General features: G+C 52.0%; 1 protein-coding gene across 9 annotated transcripts; it reads left to right on the plus strand.

The window, feature by feature from the left end:
* The first annotated feature begins 145 nt into the window (after positions 1 to 145).
* On the plus strand, positions 146 to 26,144 carry RBM10 (RNA binding motif protein 10). 9 transcript variants are annotated; one of them, XM_070366460.1, is made up of 24 exons: positions 146 to 601; positions 2,446 to 2,587; positions 11,024 to 11,207; positions 12,733 to 12,963; positions 14,764 to 14,833; positions 16,646 to 16,719; positions 18,085 to 18,171; positions 20,246 to 20,306; positions 20,447 to 20,626; positions 20,989 to 21,149; positions 21,320 to 21,417; positions 21,504 to 21,591; positions 22,184 to 22,370; positions 22,471 to 22,610; positions 22,712 to 22,829; positions 22,920 to 23,011; positions 23,094 to 23,258; positions 24,173 to 24,322; positions 24,631 to 24,696; positions 24,774 to 24,962; positions 25,042 to 25,116; positions 25,404 to 25,510; positions 25,586 to 25,715; positions 25,802 to 26,144. In XM_070366460.1, the coding sequence occupies exons 1-24, from the start codon at positions 301 to 303 to the stop codon at positions 25,925 to 25,927; spliced, it is 3,222 nt and encodes a 1,073-aa protein (XP_070222561.1). In that variant the 5' UTR covers positions 146 to 300; the 3' UTR covers positions 25,928 to 26,144. The 9 variants fall into 9 exon arrangements, with proteins under 9 accessions (XP_070222561.1, XP_070222565.1, XP_070222563.1 ...); XM_070366464.1 differs by having other exon boundaries at positions 22,256 to 22,370; XM_070366462.1 differs by having other exon boundaries at positions 20,989 to 21,146.
* Positions 26,145 to 27,520: the final 1,376 nt, after the last annotated feature.

A 27,520-nucleotide genomic window follows, 5' to 3' on the forward strand; every position in this document is an offset into this window, starting at 1 on the left:
CGAAAAGAAAGCAATGACACTTGAGTGGATGTTCCTAACCAATCGCGCAGAGAGCTGCCTCGCCCTTCGGCGAGAAGGGCGGAGCTTCCGTTGCTCTTTCATCTTCGAAGGAAGCCAAGCTTCTAAAACGACAGCCTCGCGGGATTGGCCAATAGCTACCGCTTTTCTCGACTTGCGGGCGTTCGCAAGGGGAGCGGGGAGGTGGCAATATGCTTGCCAATCAGAGTAGGCCAGGGATGACCGAGGGCTGACAGCGACCAATAGACGGGGTTGGCTAGAGCGCGCTCCCTTAGTAGGTGGATGGTGGTCGAAGCGCCGGCTCCTTTCTCATCGTCGCCATTTTGTGCTGGTGATCGCGGCCGGCTGGGAGTAGGCGACAGTGGGTTTCCCGGGGAGGGCAGCGCGCCTGGCGCTTTTCCCCTCCCCTCCCCCCCCCTCCGCCCTTTTGCCTCCAGCCTCGGACTTGGTAGTTGTGCGGACCGGCTCGGGCAGAGCTGGAAGAGTTGGAGGAGGTGGCGGCGGGCCGAGGTGATGTCCGGGAGCCCTCCCTTGACAGCCCGGGCGCAGAAGGTGAGAGTCAACGCTGGTCGTGGGGGCGGAGGTAAGGGGCCGGGGGTGGAGGGGGTTGCATAGAGGAACCGCGAGGGCGGACTGTGGTCGATGGGTCTGGGCTTCGCGCAGAACCGACCGATGCTTGGCACAGTCTGAGCTTGGGAGAGGGTGTCTTTTTTTATTGTTTTTTGTTTTTCTCCTTTTGAGAGCAGAGGCGCGTGCGCGATTGGGGCACTGGATGGGTGCACGCGGCTTGGGGGAAGGGAGGGACGGATGGGAGTGGGCTCCTATGGCTCACTGTGTCTGCGACGCCGAACTTTTTCCGTGGAAGGCCGCTGACTGCGACTTTTCTTTTTAGCTGAAAAAGTGTGCTCCCTGCTTTTGTGTGTGACTTTGGTACTAACCAACCCATGGGGAAGTGTTCTGTGGCTCTGGGTGGAGGAGAAGGGAGATCGTCGGTCTGACTTGGATCTCTATCCTCGGAACCTCTGTCTGTAACTCTGGTTATCTATGGGGAGGGGGTCCTTACCCATAGAAAGTCTTATTAGGACTGGCCATAATCCACTTACTGGGTGGGGGCGGAAAGTGCAAGGAAGGTGTGTAAGACTTGACTGCTCCTTTTTTGGGGGGGAGGGGAGGTTCGTATTGGTTACTCTGATGCTTATTCTGTGAAAGGGGAGGGGGGCCTGTGTGATTATGGCCCGTATTTTTGTGGGTCCCTGTCCGTGGTTTTGGCCCGTAGTTCTTCGGGGCTCGAGTCTGTGACTTGGGTCACTATCTGTTATGGATGCTTTTGCCAGATGTACTGAGGATTTTGTCTCTGGCTCTCATCCACTGGGTTCCCTGGTTGTGATTCTAAGTCTTACCCATCTGGGAGCAGGTAACTCTCATTCCCTGAGACTTTAGGAGGAAGAGAAAATTGATAGGAGTGTATACATGAAGGAAAGGTGTGGTGGCAACCTAGTGTTGGGCAGGTGCTGTTAACGCCTGACTTTTGCTTGCTTGTTGTTCAGAGGGTGGGGCCTGAAGATTCAGGGATACTTTGTGGTGACCCCTGGCCCGGTCACATGGCTCTCGGCCCTCCTTAGTTCTCACCGCAGCACTGAGGGTTGCCGTGAAGTGACTGCTCTCCCATTCCAGCAGAATAACACAGTGCTTCAAAACGGGCTCCAAAAGGGCTGCTTTTAACCTCTGAATAACTTGGGCCCAGAGCCCTGGGTAGGGAGCCGTCTTGGGGAACCTGGCTGTGCATAAGAGGCAGGCTCAGGGCCGAGCCAGTTGCCAAGTGAGGGCCAAAACTGTGTTGGCCCGGAACCTAGGGAGGCGGCAGCTGTCTCATTGCCAAGTTCGCCCCTTTACCCCCAGAGCCTTTCATGGTCTCCTGCCGTCTCATAGTGGGCAGCCAGCATCTTCTTGGGAGGATGAAATGGCACCTGGAAGCTCATGGAAGGAGCCTGGTGGGTGCCTGGGACTCCTGTCATGAAAACTTGTCTCCATGCCTAGTGTGCCCAATCTCAGACAAGTCATCCAGCACCGAGAGCCCCCCCCTTCCCGGGCAAGTAGCTCCAGGCTTGAGCTTGTCTACCAGTCTCAGATGGCAAAGCCGTGATCCCAGGATGGGTGGCACCACCAGGTCTCTCTGCAAGATGCTCCATGCCTGCCGAGGGCCGTGCTATTTCCAGGGTGGCCGGCTCTAGCTTCACGTTTAAAGGGAAGGGAAGCAGCAGGCCAAATAAGGGCTGCCTTCCTGCTCCAATCCTCAGGAGCCCTAGGAGTTGGGATACAGTGTTGCTGGGTTTGGGGACAGCAGAGAGCCTTGGCACCAAGTGTTTCTCAAGGAGACCCTCTCTGCCATAACTGCCCTGACCTCTTTCTTCCTTCTGCTCTCCCCAGAGTCCCTGCAGGAGGCATCACCCAGGCTGGCAGATCATGGTGGCAGCACTGGGGGTGGCTGGGAAGTGAAACGGAGCCAGCGGCTGAGGAGGGGCCCTAGCAGCCCTCGCAGGCTCTGTCAGGACATGGAGTATGAAAGACGGTGAGTTCCCCTCTAACCCCCACCCTCCCCCAAGCAGCTTAGGTTTGTCCCTGTGTGAGAATTGATCCAGGAAAGTGCTTGGAGGGGGCATCTGGGCAAGAAAAAACCAAACAGTGCTGCAGATGATTGGTTTCTTTTCAGCAAACATGTACTTGGCACTCAAGAGCCAGGACATGTACTGGGCTCTGAGAGTGCATTCATAAACGAGACAAATAAGATTGCAGCCTTCTCCTCACTTAGGGTCTCACAAGGGAAGCCACACAGTTTCTGGTTGATAGGTGCCACGTGTGGTTGCAGGGCAGGAAGGGATCAAGAGAAAGGGAGGCATGGAGACCGATGCCCAGGTTTCCATTTTGGATGACGCAGGTAGGTATGGAAGGTATGGACAGCCACCGCAGGACAGACAAAAGTGGGTGACAGGTGGGCAGTTGTTGGGTTGTAAGTGCCTGTGGATTCTCAGGGGAGAGGTATGGGCTGTAGCTTTGGGTTTGAGGGATGGATGGGGGAGGGGTTGCCTTCAGAGTCAGAAATTTGCCCAGAAAATGTATGGGGCAAACCAGGTCAGATAGTATTACTCAGCCACGGCCTTTTTAAGATCTGGGATTCAGGGACAGGATGGGCTGAAGTTGGTGTGGACACTCTTATCCAGTTATTTTTAAATTCAGGGACTAACCAGAAACAGTTGGGACACTTGGTAAAATACAGAGATGCCAGATCATACCTTTACCATACTGGTGGATCACCTTACTTGATTCTAATGTAGATGATTCATTCCTGATATTTAAAGATTGTATAGAAAAGTAGAGCTAACTGTCCCAGAGAGCCTCTATCAAAAGTCAGTAGGTTTATGAAAAAGTCAAGGAGGAAATAATTTTTTTATTGCCTTACAGAGGGTTTCTGCTACCACCCCCTTTTGAAAAATGTAGAATTATAATGTTTTGGTTTCTGAAAAGTGATGAGCCCGAATTTGAGATGTGGTTATCATCAGGTGTTATTCAGCCTTGACCTTTCAAAATGTCTTGTGAAAGGCATTCGATTTTGGATGGTATTCAATAGAAGTGCTGTGTGGCAATTTCTGACTTTGAGTAGGTAGCTTACTTGCCTTAGACTTCATTACGAGGTAAAGCCACTGGCTTTCTTTTGGCTTTTAAAGAACCTCAAGTGCAAGGGTTTGAGTTAATCATACTTTTCCAGTTCAAGGTACATTTCTATCACAGATTGGTACAAGACCACCTCTTGCCATATTTATTTTTTCCTGTTTTATTTGCAATTCCCATAGCTGTAGGCAGCTGCTGTGTTGTCTTTGAAATGTATCCTTCTAAAATACGTGGTTTTGTTTGGAGTGTTTTCAGTTTACACAAGTGACAGAATGTTAGTTTTAATTCTGTTTCCTGAGCTTTATATTATTCAGCACTGCATTTTAAAGATCTGTCTATATTGCTACCTGTATGTTAGTGCTTTGCTTCTAATTGGTCCCAAGGACACCATGGGGTGTGTCTGCTGCCTCTTATTTAATAATTCTCTCAAGGGTGGATACCTGTTCTTAATTTTGGTGTGCTAAAATTCATCACTTTTTTGTCTTAAAATCTGTCCTTTGAAAAATCTTCTCTATTCTTATCTCTGGATCCCTAACTTTATTTACCTTTTGCATTCAGGTCTTTAAATCCATCTAGAGTCCACTTTTAAATATGTTATAATGTAGGTTCTGGTTTTATTTTCCTCCATATAGTGGTCAGTGTTCCTAATATCACCCCCAAAATAGGTCATTCTTTCTTTATTGATTTGTGGTACCTCATCTCATCTCAAGTTCCCTCATGTACATGGATCTGTCTTGAGTGGTCTGATTTGTTGCATTGGTCTTTTTGCTATTCTTGTGCAGAACCTTAGTGTTCTGTGGCCTTATAGAATGTCTTAATAGTGCCTATTCTGCTCTTATTTTTTGAAGTTGACTTAGTCATTTTGTAGCTTTATGTAAAAAGTTATCAAGTCTTTCTAAAAGTTCAAGAACTTTGAGATTGCATTAAATTTATATACTTCAGGAGAATTGTTATCTTTGTAAGTAGTCATCTCATCCTCTTAAACAGGTCATAAATACCTACAAGGTTCATTTAAAGGACATAAAAATCTGAATAAACCAAAATACAGGTCTTGGGTACTCCTTTTTTTCCCCATTGATGTATGGTTGATGTACATTATTTCATGTGCACAGCATAGTGATATATTTTGAGAGGTTACATTTGATTTATAATTATTACAAAATACTGGCTGTATTCCCCCTGCTGTCCAATATATCTTTGTAGCTTATTTATTTTATTCATAGTTGTTTGTACCTCTTAATGCTCTCCCCTATCTTGTCCCTCTCCCTTTCCTTTTCTCCACTAGTAACCACTAGTTCTCTATATCTGTGAATTTATTTCTGTTTTGTTGTGTTCACTGGTTTTAATTTTTAGATTCAGATATAAGTGATATCATACAGAATTTATCTTTCTCCGTCTGGCTTATTTCACTTAGCATTAATACCCTCTAAGTCCATGCATGTTATTGCAAATGGAAAAATCCCATTCTTTTTTTTTATGGCTGATTAATATTCCTGTGTGTGTGTGTGTGTAACACATCTTCTTTATCCACTCAGTTTATTGGTGGACACTAATAGGTTGCTTCCTTATCTTGGCAATTGTAAATAATGCTGCTGTGAACATTGGGGTGCATGTATCTTTTTGAATTAGTGTTTGATCTTTTTTTTTTTTCAGATATATACCCAGGAGTAGACTGTTTTTAGTTTTTTGAGAAGCCTTCATACTGCTTTGCACAGTGGCTGCACCAGTTTACATTCCCACCAACAGTGTATGAAGGTCCTCTTTTTCTCCACATTCTCAACCAGCATTTGTTGTCTGTGTTCTTTCTGATGATAGTCATTCTGACAGGTGTGAGGTGGTATCTCACTGTGGTTTTAATTTGCATTTCTCTGATGATTAACGATGTTGAGCATCTTTTCATGTGCCTCTTGGCCATCTGTATGTCATCTTTGGAAAAAATGTCTATTCGGGTCTTCTCTGTTTTTAAGTCAAGTTTGTTTTTGTTTGTTTTGATATTGAGTGTATGAGCTGTTTATATATTTTGGATATTGATCCCTTATTGGTCGTACCAGTTGCAAATATTTTCTCCCATTCAGTCAGTTGTCTCTGTTTTGTTGATGGTTTTCTTTGCTGTGCAAAAGGTTTTAAATTTAATCTGGTTGTGTATTGTTTGTTAAAGTAATTCAGAGGTGCTTCAGTAGTTTTTATTGGCTATTTTTTTTTTTCTCAAGCTGGTATTTGCTGGGGTAAATGAATGCTGTTGATTTTTGTAAATTACCTTATCTCTGCTGTGTTCTCTTGTTATTTCTACTCAATCATTGTTGATTTTGATTGTCTTTCTAAATCAGTCCAGGCCTGATAGGCAACCTCCTTTGCTTTGGCATCAAGTGTGATGTGTACTGTAGGCTCTTAAAATGTAGTCTTTAATAAGTCAGGAAAATTCTCGAATTTTGGTTTGCTAAAACCGATCAGAAATGAGTATTGAAGTTCATAATTACATGCTTTTTTCTCCTTTTGTCTATCAACTTCATAATTGCATTAAATTGTATCCTTGATATTCTTAAGGTATACCCTCCTTGATCGTGGTATGTATATGTATGTTTATAACTCCTTATTTTGAAAAAACTTCAGATTTACCAAAAAAAATTGCAAGTACAATGAACTCCCTTAATCCTCTACCCAGAAGCACTAACTGTAAATATTTTGCCGCATTTGCTTTGCCTACTTACAGACCTATTCCTTCTTCTCTCCTCCTTCCCCCTCTCTTTTTTTCTCTTCCCCTCTCCCTTCCCCTCTCCCTCTCCCTTTCTATACATAACACCTTTTTTTCGGAATCTTTTGAGTTAGTGGAAGACATGAGCAGTAGATACTATAGAAAATACTACAGTTCCTTCTACTTTCTCTTTCATAATCACAGGATACTTATCAATATCAAGAAATTTAACATTGATTCAGTACTTTTCTCTTTTAAGTCTGTTTTCAGATGTCATCAGTTGTTCCAAAAACGTCCTTTTAGGACATTTATAATACGTTTTAATAGTTGATGGGGTTCCTCTCCCCATCATTAGTCTTTTTTTAAACAGAATTTTCATGACACTTCTAAGTTGTTTCTTGTCCTTTGCTATTATAAACAGTGTCACATTGAATACTATTTCTGTATACATACTAGTGCTTCAGCACATTAAATTCCCAGAAGGAAAATTGGGGGTCAGAAAGCATATAGATTTTTAGTTTTGCCAGCTATTGCCAGGTTCCCCTCCATGGGGATCATTCCATTTTCACTCGTACCACCAATATGAGAGTACCTGTTTTCCATACAGCCCTGCCAACAGTTTGTTGTTAAACATTTGGACTTCTGAAGATTTGTTGACTTAAAAACATTTGATCACAAGATCTTCCTTAGGGAAGAATTTCAAATAATATATGTAGATACTCCCCACTCTAGGAGGTAGAGATTAATTTTTCCTCCTCTTGAGTGTGGGCTGATCTTAGTGACTTGCTTCTACAGAATAGAGTGTAAGGGAAAAAGAAACTTTACAGCAGACCCCACCATAACCAGATGATCGAGTTCAGCATCACCAGTAGTAAGTCACGTTGATAGCACGCACCTGAGATGTAGTGTGATCAAATGGGTGGCTCAGCTTTGTTAACCTCATCTAAATAACAAGAACATATCAGCTATACCCAAGTTGAGGTACATTCCACAAATTACCTGACCAGCGTGCTTCAAACCTCTGTCAAGGTCATTAAAAAAAAAAAAAAAAAAAAGAGGCAAGACTGAGAAACTTTCACAGGCCAGAGGAAACTAGAGGCATGATAACTGAATGCAGTGTAGTGTCTTAGATTCAATCCTGGAACAGAAAGAGGATAGTAGTGGAAAAATAGTGAAATACTAATAAAATCTGTAGATCAGTTAACTTTTTTGTTCTGACAAATGTACCATGGTTCTCTTAACATGAGGAGAAACTGTGTGAAGTGTATATGAGAATTCTATTATCTTTGAACTTTTCTGTAAGTCTAAAATTATCATTTTTTAAAATAAACTTTATCATGATTAGAAACTTTGGGACTTCTCTGGTAATCCAGTGGTTGAGACTCCACACTTCCAGTGCAGGGACATGAGCTCGATCCCTGGTCAGGAAACTTAAGATCCCACATACCTCAGGGCAACTAACTCACACCTTAACTAGAGAGCTCACATGCCACAACTAGGGATAAGCCTGCATACTGCAACAACTAAGAGCAAGCACAGCCAAAAAATTAAATAAAATTTTTTAGAAGATTAGAAACTTTTGTACATCATAGAACACTATTCAAAAGGATGAAAAGACATTCTAAAGAGTGGGAGGATGTGTTTGCAAATCATATATCTTATAAGGGATTAATGCCCAGAATATATCAAGAACTCCTACAACAGTAACAGAAAAACCTAATTCAAAAATGGGCAAAAGACTCAAATAGACATTTCTTCAAAGAAGTATAAATGACCTATAAGCACATGAAAAAAAGGCAAAGTAACAAGTGTTGATGACAATGTGGATAAATTGGCAACTGTATCACTGGTAGGAATGTAAAACTGTACAGATGCTATGGAACACTGCCAATTCGTCAAAAAATTAAAGTTACCATGTCCTACTCTTTGCAGCCTCATGGACTGTAGCCCACCAGGCTGCTCTGTCCATGGAGTTTTCTAGGCAAGAATACAGGAATGGGTTGCCATTTCCTACTTCAGGGGATCTTTCCAACCCTGGGATCGAACTGGTATCACTTGTGTCTGCTGCATTGGGCAGGCGAATTCCTTATCACTGAGCCACCTGGGAAACCCATAGGATTCAGCAGTTCCACTCCTGGGTATGTACCCTGAAGAACTGAAAATAGACTCAAACAGATACTTGTATACCATTGTTCATAGCAACATTATACACAGTATCCAAAATAACCAGTAGGTGAAAATGTTGTCAACAGATGTGGTAGCCATAAAAAGAAATGAAATTCTGATACATTCTGCAACATGAAGTCAACAGATGTGGTAGCCATAAAAAAGAAATGAAATTCTGATACATTCTGCAACATGAACCTTGACAGCATTCTGCTGAGATAGTATGCCAGACACAGACTTCCCTGGTGGCTCAGACGGTAAAGCGTCTGTCTACAATGTGCGAGACCCGGGTTCAATCCCTGGGTCAGGAAGATCCGCTGGAGAAGGAAAAGGCAATCCACTCCAGTACTATTGCCTGGAAAGTCCCATGGACAGAGGAGCCTGGTAGGCTACAGTTCATGGGGTCGCAAAAAGTTGGACACAACTGAGCGACATCACTTACTTATATGAAGTGCATAGAAAAGGCAAACTTACAGGGGAGAATAGAGGTTGCTAGGTGGGGTGGGGAATGATTATTTAATTAAAGTATGGAGTTTCTGTTTGGGGTGATGAGAAGTAGTAGTGATGATTATACAACATTGTGAATGTACATTGTGCCACTTACTGAGTTGTACCCTTTAAAATGGTAACATTTTTGTTAATTATGTATATAATTTATCACAAAAAATATTTGGGAAAATACACAAAAATAAATTTTAAGTGTTACAAAAATGAACTGTCCAGTATAGTTTTAATTTTCATCTTTTGTTGAGTGAGATAGAGCATCTTTTCAAATATAAACCATCTGTACAGTTGACCCTTGAACAAACACAGGTTTGAACTGCACGGGTCTGTTGATATACAGATTCTTTTCAGTAGTAAATACTACAGTGCGCCACAATCCATGGTTGGTTGAATCCGAGCGTGTAGAGGAACCACAAATGCAGAGGGTCGGCAATGAGTTATACTCGGATTTTCAACAGAGCAGAGGTTCAGTGCTTGTTCAAGGGTCAACTGTATTATTTTCTGTAAATCCAGTTCTCTTTTTCTTTTTTCCCCATACCTTTTCCTTGTTTATTGTCTGTCTTGACTTGGTTCGTGATGGTTTTTGTTTTTCTGTTTTTGTTTTTTTCCCAGATATGTTTTATTTTTATATGGTCAGATCTGATAGCTTTTTCTTGTATGGCTTCTTGATTTGGGTCACAGTTTTCCCCATTTCAAGATTATTAAAAAAAACTAACTATCTCATGTTTTCTTCTTTTCGTCTTTGGTTTCATTTCTTCCATTTAAATCTTTGACCGATTTCAGATGAATCCTGGCCCATTGGTGTGACATATAGTCATAAGATATTGCATATGTCTAGGTATTTAACCTTTTGATGCAATTATATTTGGAATCTTCTGATTCTGAACAGTGGCTCTCTGAATATCAGCAAGGTATTTATTCCTGAATATTAATTTCTGAACACAGCATCTTTACTGATTTATTTGTAATGATTTTTCCATTGACTCTCTTAGGCAGAGGCAGATACATCCTCATATCATCTACAAGTAATAGTAATTTTACCATCTCCTTTCCAGCTTTTAATCTCTTTTTTCCTTTGTTTAATTGTTTACTAGCTAGTTTCTTAGAATAGTAATTATGGTGTTGATAATGGGCATTCTAGTGTCATTTCTAACCAGGATTACGATCCTGCTAGTAGTAGTCTACGTTGATGTCCAATTTTTCTTCTTTTAAGTAGATACGTATTGGTTGCATTTAGAATACTGGGAGTTCCCTGCTGGTCCAGTGGTTAGGACTTAGTGCTCTTTAGAGTCATTATTTTATCAAAAGAGAATTATTGGGCACCTGCTGAGTATTAGGCACTAAGCTAAACTTTGGGAAATACAGCAGTGAACCAAACAGGCATGGTCCCTTCCCCAGACTCATTCTAGTAATTTTTTAAATCACCAAAGAAATGCACATTAAGTCAATGTTGAGCTAATTATTTTACAGTTATTTCAGTAGGAGAAATTTTAACAAAACAGCTGCCAGTGCTAGCAAGGTGACCATGAAACAGAGGGGCAGAGTGGTGCAGTGCCCAAGGAGCTGGAGGGAAAGAGGTCGGCAGGGACCTCAGCCCACAGGACCCTGCAGGCCTTGTAGGATCTTGGTGAGCGTTTTGGTGTCTTTAGAATAGGAGGGAGCCGTCGGAGGAGAACTGTGGTTGGGCTTGATTGGCTTTGCCTTATGAAACACTCACTTGCTTTGAGGGTGGAGAGAATGAACTGGAGGGGGCCTGGGTGGGGGGTGAGGAGACCAGGCAGGGGGCCACACCTGAAGGCCCAATGAGGGAATGGAGAGGTGGGGAAGAGAAGGAGAGAAGTGGGCTGGCTTTGAAGGAGAGGTGGTGGCAGCCTGGGGATTAGGGGTTGGCCTTAGGGATCCCTGTAGGGGTGAAGCTGAGGGCCTCTTTTGGAAAGGACTGCCCTCATATTCTGCTTCCCATCCTTCTTTCCCCAGAGGGGGACGTGGAGACAGGACTGGCCGTTACGGAGCCACCGATCGTTCACAGGATGACAGTGGGGAAAACCGTAGCCGGGATCATGACTACAGGGACATGGACTACCGCTCATATCCCCGCGAGTACGGCAGCCAGGAGGGCAAGCATGACTATGATGACTCATCTGAGGAGCAGAGTGCAGAGGTGAGGGCTGGGGGGCCGGCTCCTGCAGGGCCTCGATCTGGCTGCAGCCCCGCGTGCAGTAGCTCTCCATTCCCATGCCTTCAGACTGTGCTCAAGGGCTTTGCCTCACCTGAAGGGTCTGTCCCCACTCCCCTCTCTGACGGCTCCTCTCCCAGGTTGGGTCTCCCTGACCTCCACGTGCTTGGCTCTGTACTTCTGAGGTCCCCTGGCCACCACCTCTCTCCCTTCTTCCCTGTTCTTCAGGGTTCACTGCAAGCCCTCTACTGCCTGCTCCCAGCCAGTTTGGGGACCCAGCGTCTAGGGTCAGGAGGGCACCTGGATGTCACGTGGGTATCAGCAAGCAGAGTGGCTCTGGGAGGCTGAGTGTGGGCATTCCCAGTGGTGGCAGAGCCCCTAAACAGAAAGGAAAGCCCCGTCAGGACTCTCCTCTGAGCTCCAGCTAACCACTTCCATATTGGATAGTTAGCCCTGGCCTGAGGGGGAGGCATGATGCCCACCATCAGGGAGCCCCCATCTGAGGGGATGAAGCAGCCTTGCCTTATGCGAACCCCAGGTTGAGGGGCTACTCAGGGCCCTGGTCCACACAGACACAGAGGAGTGGGAAGGGTACCCTTGCAACCCCAGCCCTGGGAAGAAGAATATGGGTGGCCAGCCACCCTCTGGGGGTCCAGCACAAAGACCCCCATGGTGGGCAGTCAGGCTTCCTTGGTGGCAACTGTGAGCTGTGCCTGGATGTGTCCAGAGCACTGGGTGGGCCCTGGGTGGACCAGGAAGAGTGGAGAGTTGAGTTTTCTGGCCCCTGTGAGGGCAGGATGGGCATGGACCCAGGCCTGCCTTGCTTAGTGCTGAGCAAAGGGTTTGGGCAATGCCCAGGAATCCAGTGACCACACCCTGTTAGGAAGGAGCGTGGTGGTGACGGAGGACTGGCCTGGCAGAGGATCAGGGACCGAGGGGCAGCGCTGTAGTCCTCGCAGTCTTTGCCAGCTCTTGCTGGCTGTCTCTGGCGGCAGCGCTGTAGTCCTCGCAGTCTTTGCCAGCTCTTGCTGGCTGTCTCTGGCCGAGGTCTTAAGCAATTCCTAAACCCACAACTTGGTGACAGGGCCCAGGCTGGGAGTCTTAAGTGACCTGTGGCCTTCTGTGGCACAGGGAACAATTGTGCTTGTACTAGCTGAGCTGACAAGGGAGGAGGGGGCAGAAACAGTGCAGGGTTTAGTGTGCCAACCTCCAACAGTCTCTTCCCAGGGAGGTCTCAGTGGTGTCTGCTCACCTGTCTGTGGGAGTTCCTCCCCCACACCAACACTGCCACCTGCTTCTCCCCCACTCCCCGTCAAAGCAGCAGAATTTCCAATCCCAGGAGGATTGCAGTTCAAGGCCTGCCCACCTTGCCTGCCCTGAGCCTTTAGCCGGAGCCCGCCCACCCCTGGCTTTCAGAGCCTGCCTGCCTCGGAGAGCCAGCGGCCAGCCCCTAGGCCCACCCTCAGACTGACTGCCCGCCTGGTGTCTCTCATCTCATTTTGTTGGCCAGGATTCCTACGAGGCCTCCCCGGGCTCTGAGACTCAGCGTAGGCGGCGGCGGCGGCACAGGCACAGCCCTACCGGCCCGCCAGGCTTCCCCCGAGACGGCGACTATCGGGACCAGGACTATCGGACCGAGCAAGGGGAGGAGGAGGAGGAGGAGGAGGAGGAGGAGGAGGAGGAGAAGGCCAGTAACATCGTCATGCTGAGGATGCTGCCACAGGCAGCCACTGAGGATGACGTACGTGCTCCCCATGTCCCCGGGCAGGCGGCAGAGCAGGAGGCCAGGCTGGGTCCCCTCCAGGGCCCTCAGCCCCTCCCTTACCCCCCACCTCCTCAGCACCTTTCAGCCCTTCTCCCCCCAGCCCTGTCCCCCAGCACTGCTCTGCCCCTGGGGTAGGCCCTGTCGTCTCCTAGGCTGGAAGGGAGGAGCATGGCACAGGCTGGTTTGGCCAGGGGGCTGCGGCGGTGGCTGTGGGAGGGAACAGAGCATTCCTTCCATACATTCTGCTGGTGATCCATCCCTTCTGCATATGTCGATCAAAGGCCAGATGCTCACCAGGCCCGCTGCCAGATATCGCTGGTGGCAGAGGTGATGTGGAGACCCTGCAGGCTGGGGAGGCTCTCCATGGGATTTTCTGAGGTTTTATTATCATTCCCTACCACCTGCTCTCTTTTGCCAGCAGCCCCAGATCTCCTCACTGGCACAACCACAGAGCCTTGGGTCCTCCTTCCTTCACTGCTGTTGCAGCCTTCCCACCCCGTCTGCCTGTGTGACATTCCCTCCCTGTCCGTACCGACTTCCCTTCGTGAGCAGGAAAACCCCATGGGGGCCACTAGAATAGCCTCCTCACTACCCTACCCAGTTCTCCTCCTCCTCCTCACGGCCTGTGAAGGCTCCACTCAGCTCTCCCCTGAAACCTGCTGGCTGCCTGTGTTGTTGCAGAGAAAACTCCACCTGTGTGTCTGAGAGCTCTCAAGTCTGGCCCACCTGCCCTTTTCAGGGTCAGGCGGTAGCTGCACGCTCTCATTTGTGGAGGATCTGTCACATGGTGGGCCACATGCACCGCCACCTTGCAGAGAAGGTCCTCTGTGTTTTTCATCCTACGGATGAGGAGGCCAGGCCCCTGGCAGCTGGCCCCAGTTCCCACAGCCAGCAAGTGACAGAGCAGAGTTGGGGTCTGAACTGGGCAGCTGAGCTCCAGAGCCCATGTTCCAGCCATTTCCTGAGCCCTCCCTGAGTATTGCGATCCTGATCTTCTGTGTATCTCTCTTCTCCATTCTCATGTGTGCCTGTTGAACCTCCAATCTGTTGCTGACCCTGGTGAGGGCACTGAGGCCCAGAGGCATTATGGCCACTGGCCCAGAGTGCCCAGCACAGGCATCCAGTTGTTGGCAAGAGGTGCCACTGGCCTCAGGACCCTGCCTCACCTGGTCCAAATCCCAGGTTGCATCTGCAGCTTCGCCTGGCATAGGTCATCCAGGAAGCTTTCCATACCCCACAGCTGTGCCTTTTGGTCTCAACCCCAAGTTCCCACTCTGTTCGTGATCTAGTGCCCATGGCTGGGCTTTGCTCAGACCCCAGTTCTTCCCAGTTTGGGGCTTGTCATGGGTCTCTCTCAATGCAAGCTGGAGGGCAGTCTGTTCATGAACAGCCAGGTTTGCGCCCCAGCTTTCCTCGCTTTGTGGCTGCACTAAGCCTGTTGGCAGACCACCCATGCCCACCGTTCTTGAGCTGCTGGCTCACTTGCTCTCTTGACATTCTCCGCCCCTGAAGGTCCTTACACTGCCATGCTTCACCTTGTAGCCCACCCCTTCCTTCCTTTAATTCCCTCTGCAAGTCTGGGTCTGAAAGCTGAGACTGGGTACTGGTAGGGGGCCGGGGCTGTGATCACCGGGGGAGAATCTCTGAGAGAGGGAGTGGATACAGTGTGCGCACAACCCCTGTGACCCCCTAGGGGTCCCGGAGACCTCCAGCCAGCCCCTGGTACCCACAGCCTCCTTGTGCTGAGCCTGCCCCAATCCATATCACCCCATACAGATTCGTGGCCAGCTGCAATCCCATGGCATCCAAGCGCGGGAGGTCCGGTTGATGCGGAACAAATCCTCAGGTGAGCTTTCGTTCCAGTACCCTCCCCTTCTGCTGGCCAGCCTCAGCCTCCGAGTCTCCCTCCTGCCTCTGCCTTCTCCCCCATCCTCCCCACCCTGCCTTCCTGCCACAGCTGGGAATGGGCCACTTGGGGGTACCCTCTCTTCTCTCACCCCTCCTCCCACCCTCCTCACAGCTCTGGCCAGGAGCCTCTGATGCAGGGCTGTCGGGGAGGGGGTGCAGCTGTGAGCTGTGCTGAGTGCTCCCCAGGGGCAGGGCCAGGGCCAGGCTCCGGGGATCGTCCTCTGTGGGACTCTGAGAATCTGAGACGGTAACCCCATCCCCCTCATAGACTGCCTTCCTTCCCTCTTCTTCTCCTTCCCCTGCTCCTTGCTCTCCCTGACACTGTTCTGGTAACAGCCTCTGACCAGAAAGTAGGTCCCACCCATGTGTCCCAGGAGGGGAGGCAGGGGATGGCTCTTGTCCAAGAGTGCATCCCAAGGAACAGCCCAGGTCGCTGGCCTTGCTCGTTCCCTCCCTCCCTCTTGCAGGCTGCTTGGAGCTGGCCTGAGGTTAGTGGGCGGGGTGGGGTATCTCTGCAGGATCTCCGGCCCCAGGCTACCCAAGTCAGGCCCAGTGAGGCCTCGCTCTGCCTGGGCTTCTCTCTCCATCTTCAGTCTCCTCCCCACTCCTCCATCTGTGTGTGTGTCTGTGTGTGCGTGCGTGTGCGCGCGCGCGTGTGTGTGTGTATCTCTGTCCCTACCTCTCACTCTCTCTGTAATTATACCATTTCATCCTCCTGTGCATCCTAACGGTTATTCTTTTGGAGATCAAGCATGCCCTGCCGTGTCTAAGCCCTCCCAGTGTGTGCACCTCCAAAGGAGGAGCTGCTTTCCGGCGGCCTCAAGCCCTGGATCCTTCTCCCAGCCCTGGCCAGGCCTGGAGTCTCTCTTGGTAGCATGTTGGTCGTGCTCTGCTGCACTCTAGCCAGGCTGGCAGGATTCTGGTCTCCCTGGGGTGGTGTCCCAGGTGCAGCCTCCTCTGTGGCCCTGGGTGCTCTTACCATGGCCCTAGATTCTTAAAGGTCTCCTTGGACCACCTGGCCCCCATTCTCCTGCCATCTTGGAGGACGTGGACTGGGGTGGCTATAGTCTTCCCAGCTTGGCCCTGAGGTGGCTCCCTGGGGAGTCCCACCTTCCCTGCATGGTGGTGAGGCTGAGGGGGACATTGTGTCCCTGACTCCCCCTGGTTCCTAATGGTCCTGGAGCCTCCCCAGCCTCACCAAGCAGCCTAGCCCCGCTTCTCTTTTGCTCCTTCCATTACACACCTGTTGCGGGACCCCTCCTGGGCTACCCTGGCCTCGTACTGGGCCCCACCATTCCAGTGTTGATTCTGGCCTAGGTGAAACCATCAGCCTGCCCCTCTGCCCTCCTTCCTTCTCTGGAGACAGACCTCTCCTTGTACCTTTTCCCTCCCAGCTCCTTCTCTCCGTCTCTGTCACCCCAGGCTGTCTGGGCAGGTGTGCCTGAGCCCCCATCTCTGTCTTTCTTCCCAGCTACCGTGTGTATATCCCCCGCCCCCAACTCCTCTCCGGCTGTGTTTTCCTGCCTCCCTTCCTCCCTCCTTCCTGCCCCTCCCGACCATCTCCCTGGCCTCCCACACCCTGGTCTTTCTCTCTTTGCTTTTCTCTCTCCCTTTCTTCCTTTTTCCTCTCTCCACTTCCCTCTCTGCCCCCCACCCCCAGTCCTCTCCCCTCGGGTCCCGCCCCCGGGAACGCCGTGTGTCCAAAGCTGTTGACTAACCCACTGCGTCTGTATCTGAATGCTGTCTCCAGGTCAGAGCCGGGGCTTCGCCTTCGTCGAGTTTAGTCACTTGCAGGACGCTACACGATGGATGGAAGCCAATCAGGTTGCTTTGCCGCACTTGAACCCCCCCCCAAACAAATACTACTTTGTAATCGAGCGCTCCCCATCGCCTGATTCTTACGGACACAGTTCCCTGCCCTGTGGTCCTGTGTCCCATCCCCCAACCCCTCTCTCTACCCCTTCCTGACCCTCACTATCTCCTCTTCCTGTCTCTCGCTACCCACTGGGCTTCCCATTAAGAGCCCACACTTGCCACTGGCCCTTCCCGCTGGTCAGGCGCTAGCTCTGCCTCTCCTCCTCTCCCAGCTGAGTTTTCAGAGGAAGGGCTGCCTTGGGGGTGGTAGGGGGGTTTTTCCACCCAGGTGCCCACTCCCCGGGGGACCACCCTGCCCTGGGGTGAGGCAGAGCCAGGACTTTGTTTCACTCAGGCACCACTGCAAGTCCAGCTGCTGGGGAAACTTAGTTGTTGGCATACTAACTAGCAAGTCCCGTTTTGCCAGCTCTCTCCCTGTGAGCTCGGCCCTGTGATTTCCATAGGACAGGCCAGCAGGGTTCTATTGATCTAAAGTACCAGTCAGGGGTCATAGTTTCATTCACCAGGACTCACTTTGGAGCCCCACCCCTCCCACTGTACCTGGCCCACCCAGGAGTCTCCAGTGGTCCTGCCCTCCCAGCAAGGAGTCTTACTGTCTGGAAGGGAGGGGAGCTCACTCCCCCAGCCTGGCATGGGCTCCTAACCCAACAGCTTTGGGGCCTTCAGAGACCCAAAGCTTCTGCTCACCCACCCAGAGCCCAGCTCACTGCTATGGGGCACTGTGCCTCGGGCTGGGGGAAGGGGAATGGGGCGATGGGGCAGTGTGGCGGCCCTGGGGCCATCTCTGCTGGTCCACAGGCTAGTGGGCCCAAGGACCCAGCTGGCCATGGGAAGACAGCTTCACTGCAGGACCGTCCATCTTTGAAATATAGCTCTTTCTTTCTCCCCTTCTCCAGCACTAGTGCGCGTGCGCTCTCTCTCTCTTTCTCTCCCCTCCTCTCCCTCCCCTCCCTGTCCCCCCTCATCCCAAGTGTAGCCTGTGTAGTGCTGGCCCTGGGTGTGGCCTGGCAGTGTTAGGGCTGAGTGGGGGTTTGCCGCACTGTCCGGCAAGCTTCGGGCAGCCGAGCACTGTGTGCCTGGTGGAGTGTGTTCACGTGTGCGTGCCTGGAAAGGCAGCAAACAGCTGCGCCCGAGGGCTGTGGCTCTTTCCCTCCCTCCTTCCCTTCCTTCTTCCCTTGTCAGTTCTCCGACCTCCCTCCGTTCCCTGTCCCTCATCCATCCAGCTGAAGGGCTCGCTCACTCTCTTCTCCTGTGCTGAAACGGTGCGTGGGGCACTGCTGCCCAGGCCTCACTGTGCTCTGCTTTTCCCCGCAGCACTCCCTCAACATCCTGGGCCAGAAGGTGTCCATGCACTACAGCGACCCCAAGCCCAAGATCAATGAGGACTGGCTGTGTAATAAGGTACAGGGGCAGTGGGCAGCAGGTGCTGTGGATTGAGACAGCCGCGGCAGGGGTGGTGATGTGTCTATCTCCCTGGGGCCTCTGAGTGGTGTGGGCATGGAGGAACTGGCTCAGTTCCAGCAGCACCGCTCATTGCCTCCCCCCGAGCCCCCTCCCCGTCTACCCAGTCAGCTGCCAATTCATACTGAGCTTTCACTCAGTGCCAGGCTCTGCCCTCATGCAGCACGATATTGCCTGAGGCCCCAGTAGATGTCACACAGACGTTTATGTGAGTGACTAGTGACGGTGAAGCATAACATGGTGTATGAAACGTGGGCATCAGGGCCAGACTGGCTGAAATTAGACTCCCTCAAAATCTCCCTTGAGGTCAGAGTATTGAACCTCTCTTTGCCTCACTCTCCCCATCTCGAAAATGCAAATGCTAAATACCCAGAGGTGGTCAGAAGGATTGAAATGCAGTGATGAGAGGGTAGCACTTGGAACAGCACCTGTCAGCTGTTGTCCTGAATAACGTGTAGGGTGTTCTGAGAGCTTGTGTCAGGTGACCCAACCCCTGACAAAGCCAGGTCCACGGAAACTGTACAAGCTGTAGGTCTTTGCAGTCATGTTCCCTGGGAGGAGGCTGAGGCTCAGAGAGATGGAACCTTGAGCTGTGTGTCTTATTCCTGATCATGGGCTGTGGGTGCCACCGTGGGTTCAGGTCTCCCCTCAGGCCAACCTCACCTCCCACAGCCGGCTGGCAGCCCTGAGACCTAAAGGGAGTCCTGAGAGCTTGCAGGGGGCCCCGAGCCTCTCCCCAAGAAGAATTCTGCCCAGTAAAGTGGAGCCGGGGGGGCGCCTCTTTGTTTGAAAATGAAAAGAGTAACACCAGAAGGCAGATGTCCAAACTCTCCGGAGAGAGTGACAGGAGGACTCACTCCATCTCTCCTGTGTTTTCAGATACTCCTTGAAACTAGGGCAGTCTGTTCTTTCCTCTCCTTTATCTACCACATTGCTCTCTGGTCTTGTCACGTCCATCACACAAACGCCTTCCATTGCCATTCCCACTGTGCAGGCCGGTCCTCACCCCTCCAGACAGTTGCCATGGGCCCCTCTCTGGTTTTCTGGCCTCTTGCCTGTCTTCCACTCCCTCACCTTTGGCATTCCTCACACCCACTTCTGACCATGTCCCTTCTTCTCTGCCAAAAACCTGCACATATCTGAATGTGAGCGTGATGCTCCTCTGGGATCTAGTGTCACCTTATTCTCCAGCCTTGGCTTTTGCCTTTCTCCCCACCCTCCTACACCAGCTACACAAAATGTCTTGTGTCCTCTGCTAGCAAGTGCTTCCCAGCAAAACCAAACCTCTGGGCCTCCCAGGTGAAACAGCCATGTGGACTATACCCAGCTGAGTAAGCTGGGCCTCAAGGCCCACTCCTCTCCTGGAGTCCCTGGTGGTAACCATTTCCAGACTGACCTGCTGCCCCTCTGTGCTACATCTGCTCCCTACTGTTAGGCCGCATGCTGCGGAGAGCCTGGCATGGGAACAGTGCTCAGGACTTGACCGCGGATCAGAGACTGAAATGTGGTGAAAACTGGGGGTCTCCAGAGGCTGCAATACCCAAGGCAGATTTATTTCTCAAGAGTGGCAAGATCCAACCTCGAGATGAAGGGATGAGGCCTGGCAGGAGAGGGGCTACTGACTTTTTAAGGATAGAAAAGTGATGAAGGTTTCTGAGAAGGAAAGTACGTTCTGGGAAGAGGAACCTACTAAAAGGACTTTGGAGGCGGAAACGTCTCTGAGCTGGTCCCTTGGAGGAGACAGCAGTTGGTAACAGAGGTGTGGGGTGGGTTACAGACTCCTGAGTTGAGGGGTGGGCGCTGAGGAGAAATTTGAAACCATGTAAAGAGTCGTGTGTCTGAGAATGATAGCCATTCCCCAAAGCCCTTTGCTCCCCACTCCCCCGACCCTGGGACCTTCCTGGGGCATGGCGGGATCCCTGGAAGATTTCTGGATCCATGTTTGGAGGGTGCAACGGAAAGCTCCCACCCCCTACCCCCTGCTGCCTCTGACAGCCTGGCCTGTGCCTCACAGTGTGGCGTCCAGAACTTCAAACGCCGCGAGAAGTGCTTCAAATGTGGGGTGCCCAAGTCAGGTACGGCCTTCCTACCTCCCTCTTCCTTGGGACATTGTGGGGAGAGGGGCAAAGGGTGACGGACCACAGCTCTGGAAGGAGGGTGACCTGCCTGGGAGCTCCTTCCCGTTTGTCACCGGCCTCTCTCCTGATGCCCCTAGCAGAGGCGGAGCAGAAGCTGCCCCTGGGAGCGAGGTTGGATCAGCAGACGCTGCCACTGGGGGGTCGGGAGCTAAGCCAGGGTCTGCTGCCCCTGCCACAGCCCTACCAGGCCCAGGGAGTACTGGCCTCCCAGGCCCTGTCACAGGGCTCGGAGCCAAGCTCGGAGAACGCCAACGACAGTGAGTCCATTGCTCCTTCCTCTCTGCCTTAGGGTGTCTAGGCTGGGCTCCCCGAGGCCAGAGAGACGATGGTGACCAGGACTTAGTCTTCCCGGGGGTCCAACGGGTTTGGAGTCAGACACATAATGTAGGGAGAGCAGAAGAAGAGCATTACCAAACTCTACTTGAAGGGTGTGTTGAGACGATTCTCACCAGGCAAGTGGCTGAGCTGGGACTTGGGCTGACAAGCAGAGAGGAAGAGGTGGGAGGAAGCAGCAGGTACAAGAACATGGAGGCCAGGGATAGGAAGCAGTGGGGAGCCGGCAGAGGGCAGGGCCGGAGCAGGTTATCCGTGCTCCCTAATGCTGGGTCCCTTCCCACAGCCATCATTTTGCGCAACCTGAACCCACATAGCACCATGGACTCCATCCTGGGGGCCCTGGCACCCTACGCAGTGCTGTCCTCCTCCAATGTACGCGTCATCAAGGACAAGCAGACCCAACTGAACCGTGGCTTCGCCTTTATCCAGCTCTCCACCATCGTGGTGAGGGCGGCACAGGGGGGGGCCGGGCAGCCAGAGTCCCGGCCCCCAGGGCAGGGAGGAGGGACCCTGACCCTAGCTCCCCAACCGCGGCCCCAAACCTGGAAATGGGGCAATGGAGCCGGGGGCCTCCCCGGGCCTGACCCTTCTGCCCTGCCCCCCCCCGCCCTCAGGAGGCAGCCCAGCTGCTACAGATCCTGCAGGCCTTACACCCACCACTCACCATCGACGGCAAGACCATCAACGTTGAGTTTGCCAAGGGTTCTAAGAGGTCAGGGCCCCACCTGTGTCCCTTCTCAGCCTGCCCCCCAGCTTGGGGCCTCCTGTCTCACTTCCAGTCTCTGACATCCTCCCCAGGGATATGGCCTCCAACGAAGGCAGTCGCATCAATGCTGCCTCTGTGGCCAGCACTGCCATTGCCGCAGCCCAGTGGGCCATCTCACAGGTACTCAGAGACTCCCCTCCACCCCAGCTCCCCCGTACCTGGGCCACCTCCACCCTCCCGCTCCCTCTCTGCAAACAGGAGGGCTGCCTTGCTGTAGCGGCTTTCCGTGGACCAGAAACCCTCTCCCAGTGGTTGCCGGTGTGGGCTGCAGGGGCCTCATGGCAGCTCCATTCCCCAGCCCCTCCTCCCAGGCTTCCCTTTCCAGGGCCATGCAGTTGCTTTTCTCTTCTGTTTGGTGGTCATGTGTCATTGTGAATTGTTTCAACTTTTTTTGATAAAAGGGAACTTAGAAGTGGCTGTAAGAAAATTGGGAGAGGAAAATATAGGAGGGGAGGATCTGACCCCCAACCCATATAACACGCAGCGCATCTAGCAGTGTCAGCTCTGGGAGTGTTTTGCCACATGTCATTGTTCCAGTCTTGCTTTTGTCACCACCCCACTCCACTGTGGCCCGGTGTTCCTTGTCTGAAGGCTGCATGCTTTCTGTCAACAGACAGATACTAGCTTCCCTTGTGGGCAGATGCCTCTTAGCCGGTTCCCCTCCCCTCTACACCACCTCCTCTGCTAATGAGCCCCTCCCACTGCCCCTCAGGCCTCCCAGGGTGGGGAGGGTGCCTGGGCCACCCCCGAGGAGCCAACGGTCGACTACAGCTACTACCAACAGGATGAGGGCTATGGCGGCAGCCAGGGCACAGAGTCCTCTCTCTATGCCCATGGCTACCTCAAGGGCGCAAAGGGCCCTGGCATCACCGGAACCAAAGGGGACCCGGCTGGAGCAGGTGAGCGTCAGCGTCTCCCCCAAACCCACAGTGGGCACTGGCATGCCTAGGGTCCTGGGTCCTGCCATTCACATTCTCTCTTCTCCGTTGCCCTTCCCAGGTCCTGAGACCTCCCTGGAGCCTGGGGTGGACTCTGTGTCCCTACAGGCTTTCTCCCGTGCCCAGCCTGGTGCCACTCCTGGTGTCTACCAGCAGTCAGCAGCTGAAGCAAGCGGGAGCCAGGGCGCTGCCAACAGCCAGGTGAGGGAAATAAGGGGGAGGGGTCCTTGGGGGGCTCCTGTGTGACATGGGGTCACTGGCAGACACTGAGCCTTGTTCCCTGTTCTTGCCCCCATGACCAGTCATACACCATCATATCACCCGCTGTGCTCAAGTCAGAGCTCCAGAGTCCCACCCATCCCAGCTCTACCCTGCCACCGGCCACGAGTCCCTCTGCCCAGGAGTCCTACAGCCAGTACCGTGAGTAGCCACAGCCTGCAGCAAGGGGCGGGGGGCTCCTTCACAAAGCAGCAAGGTGTGTGACACCCCCCCATATTTGTCACTCCCCAGCTGTTCCTGACGTCTCCACCTACCAGTATGATGAGACATCTGGCTACTACTATGACCCCCAGACCGGCCTCTACTATGATCCCAACTCTCAGGTGATGGGGCAGCCTGGGAGGGGGTGGTGTCTGCTCCTCAGCATCTCATTCCTCCCTCACACACCTTCTCCCATCACCCCAGTACTACTACAACGCCCAGAGCCAGCAGTACCTGTACTGGGATGGGGAGAGGCGGACCTATGTCCCTGCCCTGGAGCAGTCAGCTGATGGGCATAAGGAGACAGGAGCGCCCTCCAAGGAGGGCAAAGAGAAGAAGGAAAAGCACAAGACCAAGACAGCCCAACAGGTGAACACTGGGAGCCCAGCAGTCACTGTCTGTCCTTTAGGTGTCTTCTGGGTAGTATCTGTGCTTGAGAGAGACCCGGCTCCTGGTCCGGCTCTGCTCTGCACTGTGACCTTGAGCCAGGGCCATCTCCTCGGTACACGGTGGGGCTGTCCATCTTCCTGAGGTGGCCACTGCCATCCAAATGCAGCCTATCCACTTTCCTGTCCCCTGGTGGGAACCTTTGTGCTGTTGGTGACAGTGTAGGCTGGTCTGTGCACACCTGAAGCCAGGCTAACCCTGCCTAGGGAAATAGATGCACAAGTCTGCTCCTATGGGCCTGAACCCCACCTGATGGTGTGTATTCATCTGTCTGTGTATACACATGCCAGAGAACTTCTTCCAGGCCCATCAGGGGGTGGGCAGGAAAACAGCCATTGCAGTGTTCTGTGGTGGTGGGCAGTTGGAGGGAACCTCCATGTCTTGTCTGAGGAGGAAGAGTGTGACAGTCTGGGTGCAACACTTAGAAGCAAGAACTTCGTGTTCCCTTGATAGCCTGGTAAATTCTAAAACTGATGGTGTGCCTGGGTGGGGATTGGGCATCAATACAGAATGTGGCGTAGAATCACACCTGTTAATTAAAATTGTATGCAGAGCAAGCCATTCTATGCATTTCAGAATGATGAGAACTCACAGCGACCCTAGTGGTGTGGACACCTATGAGGAGAATAGGGACACAGCAAGGGAGGGGCTTGCTGAGGAGCACTAATGACAGGATGACAGAGAAATGGGGACTTTAACCTCTTCCTCTCTCTCCTTCCACTTGAGGCTGCAGGGCAGGAAGGGGCGGGCTGCTACAAGGGCAGTGGTTGGAGTTGGTGACCCCAGCAGTTGGTAGATTCCTAGGAGCCTCACCGCCTCACCACCCTCATCCCTAGATTGCGAAGGACATGGAACGCTGGGCCCGCAGCCTCAACAAACAAAAAGAAAACTTCAAAAACAGCTTCCAGCCCATCAGCAACTTGCGAGATGACGAAAGGCGGGAGTCAGCCACCGCGGATGCAGGCTACGCCATCCTCGAGAAGAAGGTATGTTGTGGCCGTCCATCTGTGCTCTGTCCCAAGACTTGTCATCCCTTTGGTCCTTCTGTGGAGTCCCTGAATTTCCTTGTCCCTCCACCCCTGGTGCTTCAGATGGTAAAAATGTGCCTCCAGTGCAGGAGACATGGGTTCTATCCCTGGAACGGGAAGATCCCCTAGAGGAGGGCATGGCAATCCACTCCAGTATTCTTCCCTGGAGAATCCCATGGACAGAGGAGCCTGGCGGGCTATAGTCCATGGTGTTGCAAAGAGTCAGACATGACAGAGCAACTAACACTTCCACTTTTCCACCTCAGGGAGCACTAGCTGAGAGACAGCACACCAGCATGGACCTCCCAAAACTGGCCAGCGATGACCGCCCAGTGAGTGCCTGGGGCAGAAAGAAGGGTGGGGGGCTGTGAACTAGCCAAGCCTGACCTCTTGCCTTCCCCTTTTCCAGAGCCCACCTAGGGGGCTGGTGGCAGCCTACAGCGGGGAGAGTGACAGTGAGGAGGAGCAGGAACGCGGGGGCCCAGAGCGGGAGGAGAAGCTCACCGACTGGCAGAAGCTGGCCTGTCTGCTCTGCCGGCGCCAGTTCCCCAGCAAGGAAGCGCTCATCCGGCACCAGCAGCTCTCCGGGCTCCACAAGGTGACTGAGGGAGGCCTGGCAGGGAACCTCAGCCTGGCCTGACCTGGCCGCTTCACTCTTCTCCTGTCCTCCTTTACAGCAAAACCTTGAGATTCACCGGCGAGCCCACCTGTCAGAAAACGAGCTGGAGGCACTTGAGAAGAATGACATGGAGGTGAGGTGTGACCCACTCCCCGGCTCCATCCATCAGTCCCTTGCCAAGCACCCCATCTGTCATGCAGGCAACTGATGCGGGCAAGTTCCTCAGCTAGACACAGCCTGGCTGCCATCAGCCACCTCACATCTGTCCCCATGCACAAGCTTCTTCCCAACTACCCCGTGCAGGACCTCAGACCTGTTGGCCAGATCTCATTCCCTGTGGGCCCCCCACCCCAGCTGTGCCCATGTTTCCTGCAAAGAGCTGTCAGCCCTTTCATTCTCACACACATAACGCTGTTTCAGCAAATGAAGTACCGGGACCGCGCAGCTGAACGCAGAGAGAAGTACGGCATCCCTGAGCCACCGGAGCCCAAGAGGAGAAAGTACAGCGGCATGTCTGCGGCCTCCGTGTGAGTATCCAGGGCCAGGTGGGGGGTGTGGGGCCAGCAGGTCTGCCGCTCACACTGTGCCCCTGTCCCCTGCAGGGACTTTGAGCAGCCCACACGGGATGGGCTGGGCAGTGACAACATTGGGAGTCGCATGCTCCAAGCCATGGGCTGGAAAGAGGGCAGTGGTCTGGGCCGCAAGAAGCAGGGCATTGTGACTCCCATTGAGGTGAGCCTGCTGGGATCCCGTCCCCATCCTCCAGCACTCTCCACTGTAGCCTTGGCTGACTAACAGAGTTTTCCTCCTTCACACAGGCCCAGACACGGGTGCGGGGCTCTGGCTTGGGTGCCCGAGGCAGCTCCTATGGGGTCACGTCAACTGAGTCCTACAAGGAGACGCTGCACAAGACAATGGTGACCCGCTTCAATGAGGCCCAGTGAGCAGCTGCAAGACCTACTTATACTTGCATCAGGTGTCTAGCGTGGGGCGGGGGAAAATGAAATGTTGGGTGGTCAAAGCGAAGCCTTGCACCTGTCTACCAGCCCTACTCCCCAGCCAGAGAAGCTGTGACCAAGTCAAACTTTGAGTTGCAGACTTTTATTGGAAAACTGGGCTGGAATCACCCTTGTTTTTGTAATAAAAGCTGAAAAGTCTGCAGCTTGTGTCTCTTTCTCATGTCCCAGAGTGGTCTGTGGCCCATGCAGACATGGGGACATAAACACAGATAGACAAGGCTTTGTCAGGCTGAGGTGGGTGGCAGTGGTGGCATTCACAGTGATTTTCATGGTGGCTCCCAGCTTGGTGAGGGTTGGTAGCAGGACATGGTGTTCTGGCCTGTGCCCCAACATGCAAGATCTGGTCACAGCGCCTCACCATTTTGGGTCCAGCAGGTTAGACTGTACCAGGAAGTCAAGCACCACCATGGTACTGTTGGGCTTGTCCCTCCGGATCAGAGATAGGACGAGGAACCCCCACCCCCTGGCCTTGCCACCCCACAGCTACACTTGATGTACAGTCAGGAGGCTAAACTGTACTTGGCCCTCCCTAGGTGTGGGGACAGTGCTTGAGGGCATTTCTAAGTGAATGATGATGGGTGCTCTGGCACCAGTGAGCCCTGTGCTCTCAACGGGCTGATGACCCCAGAGCCATGGAGATAGAGAAGTCAACCTGCCACTCTCAGGTCCCAGGGATGCCCCACCATTTGGGCCCACCCACGTCCCAGTCTTCTCCATGGCTTTTACCACAGTGCCCTACCACTTTGGTCATGCTAACCAATCTACACCCTGTGATTCACAAATACATGTGTGTGCTCTCAGCACAGGTCTGAGTGCAGCAGAACACGGCTGGGCCTGCCCTCTCTGGGCCTTAGGGGGCTGGGCTGTGCAACAGGGCCAGGAACTGCCCCCTCCCCCAAACATACAAGCTCTGAGATAGGAAGGGAGGTGGTGTAGGAATAGCAATTGGCTCAAAGCCCCTCCCCCACCAATAGTCTGCATTGAAACATCACCCTGCACCAGTGGCAGGGACAGATGAGAAAGATGGGGCCCCCTAGAAGTGGGATGGTGCTGATCTGGGGTGGGGGTGTTGGCCCAGTGGGAAAGGGAGAGGAAATAGGGACAGAAAGAGGCCACCTGAAAGAGTGGCTTTCAGTCTGGAGACACCCCCATGTTCCCTTCCCTGTTGCAGTTCCCCAGAGTGTAGCTCCCAGGAATCCCATGTCGAGGAAGCCTCATACATGGCTGGCAGTAGTCAGTGGTACAGCCACTCTGGAAATATGGCTGTTTCATAGAAAAGTACACATAAGGTTACCCTGTGAACAAGAAATTCCATTCTTAGATGCAAACATGTCAACAAAAGGACTTGTTACATGTATTCACAGCAGCTGTGTTCAGAATAACCACAAAATGGGAACAACCCAAACATCCAGCAAGAGGAAAATGGATAAATTGTATATTCATATAACAGAATACAACCTGGCAATAAAAAGTGACAAAATCACTGATACAAAAATCAACACAAATGAACCACAAACA

Source organism: Bos mutus, chromosome X, assembly GCF_027580195.1.
Source record: "Bos mutus isolate GX-2022 chromosome X, NWIPB_WYAK_1.1, whole genome shotgun sequence".
Taxonomy (NCBI): domain Eukaryota; kingdom Metazoa; phylum Chordata; class Mammalia; order Artiodactyla; family Bovidae; genus Bos; species Bos mutus.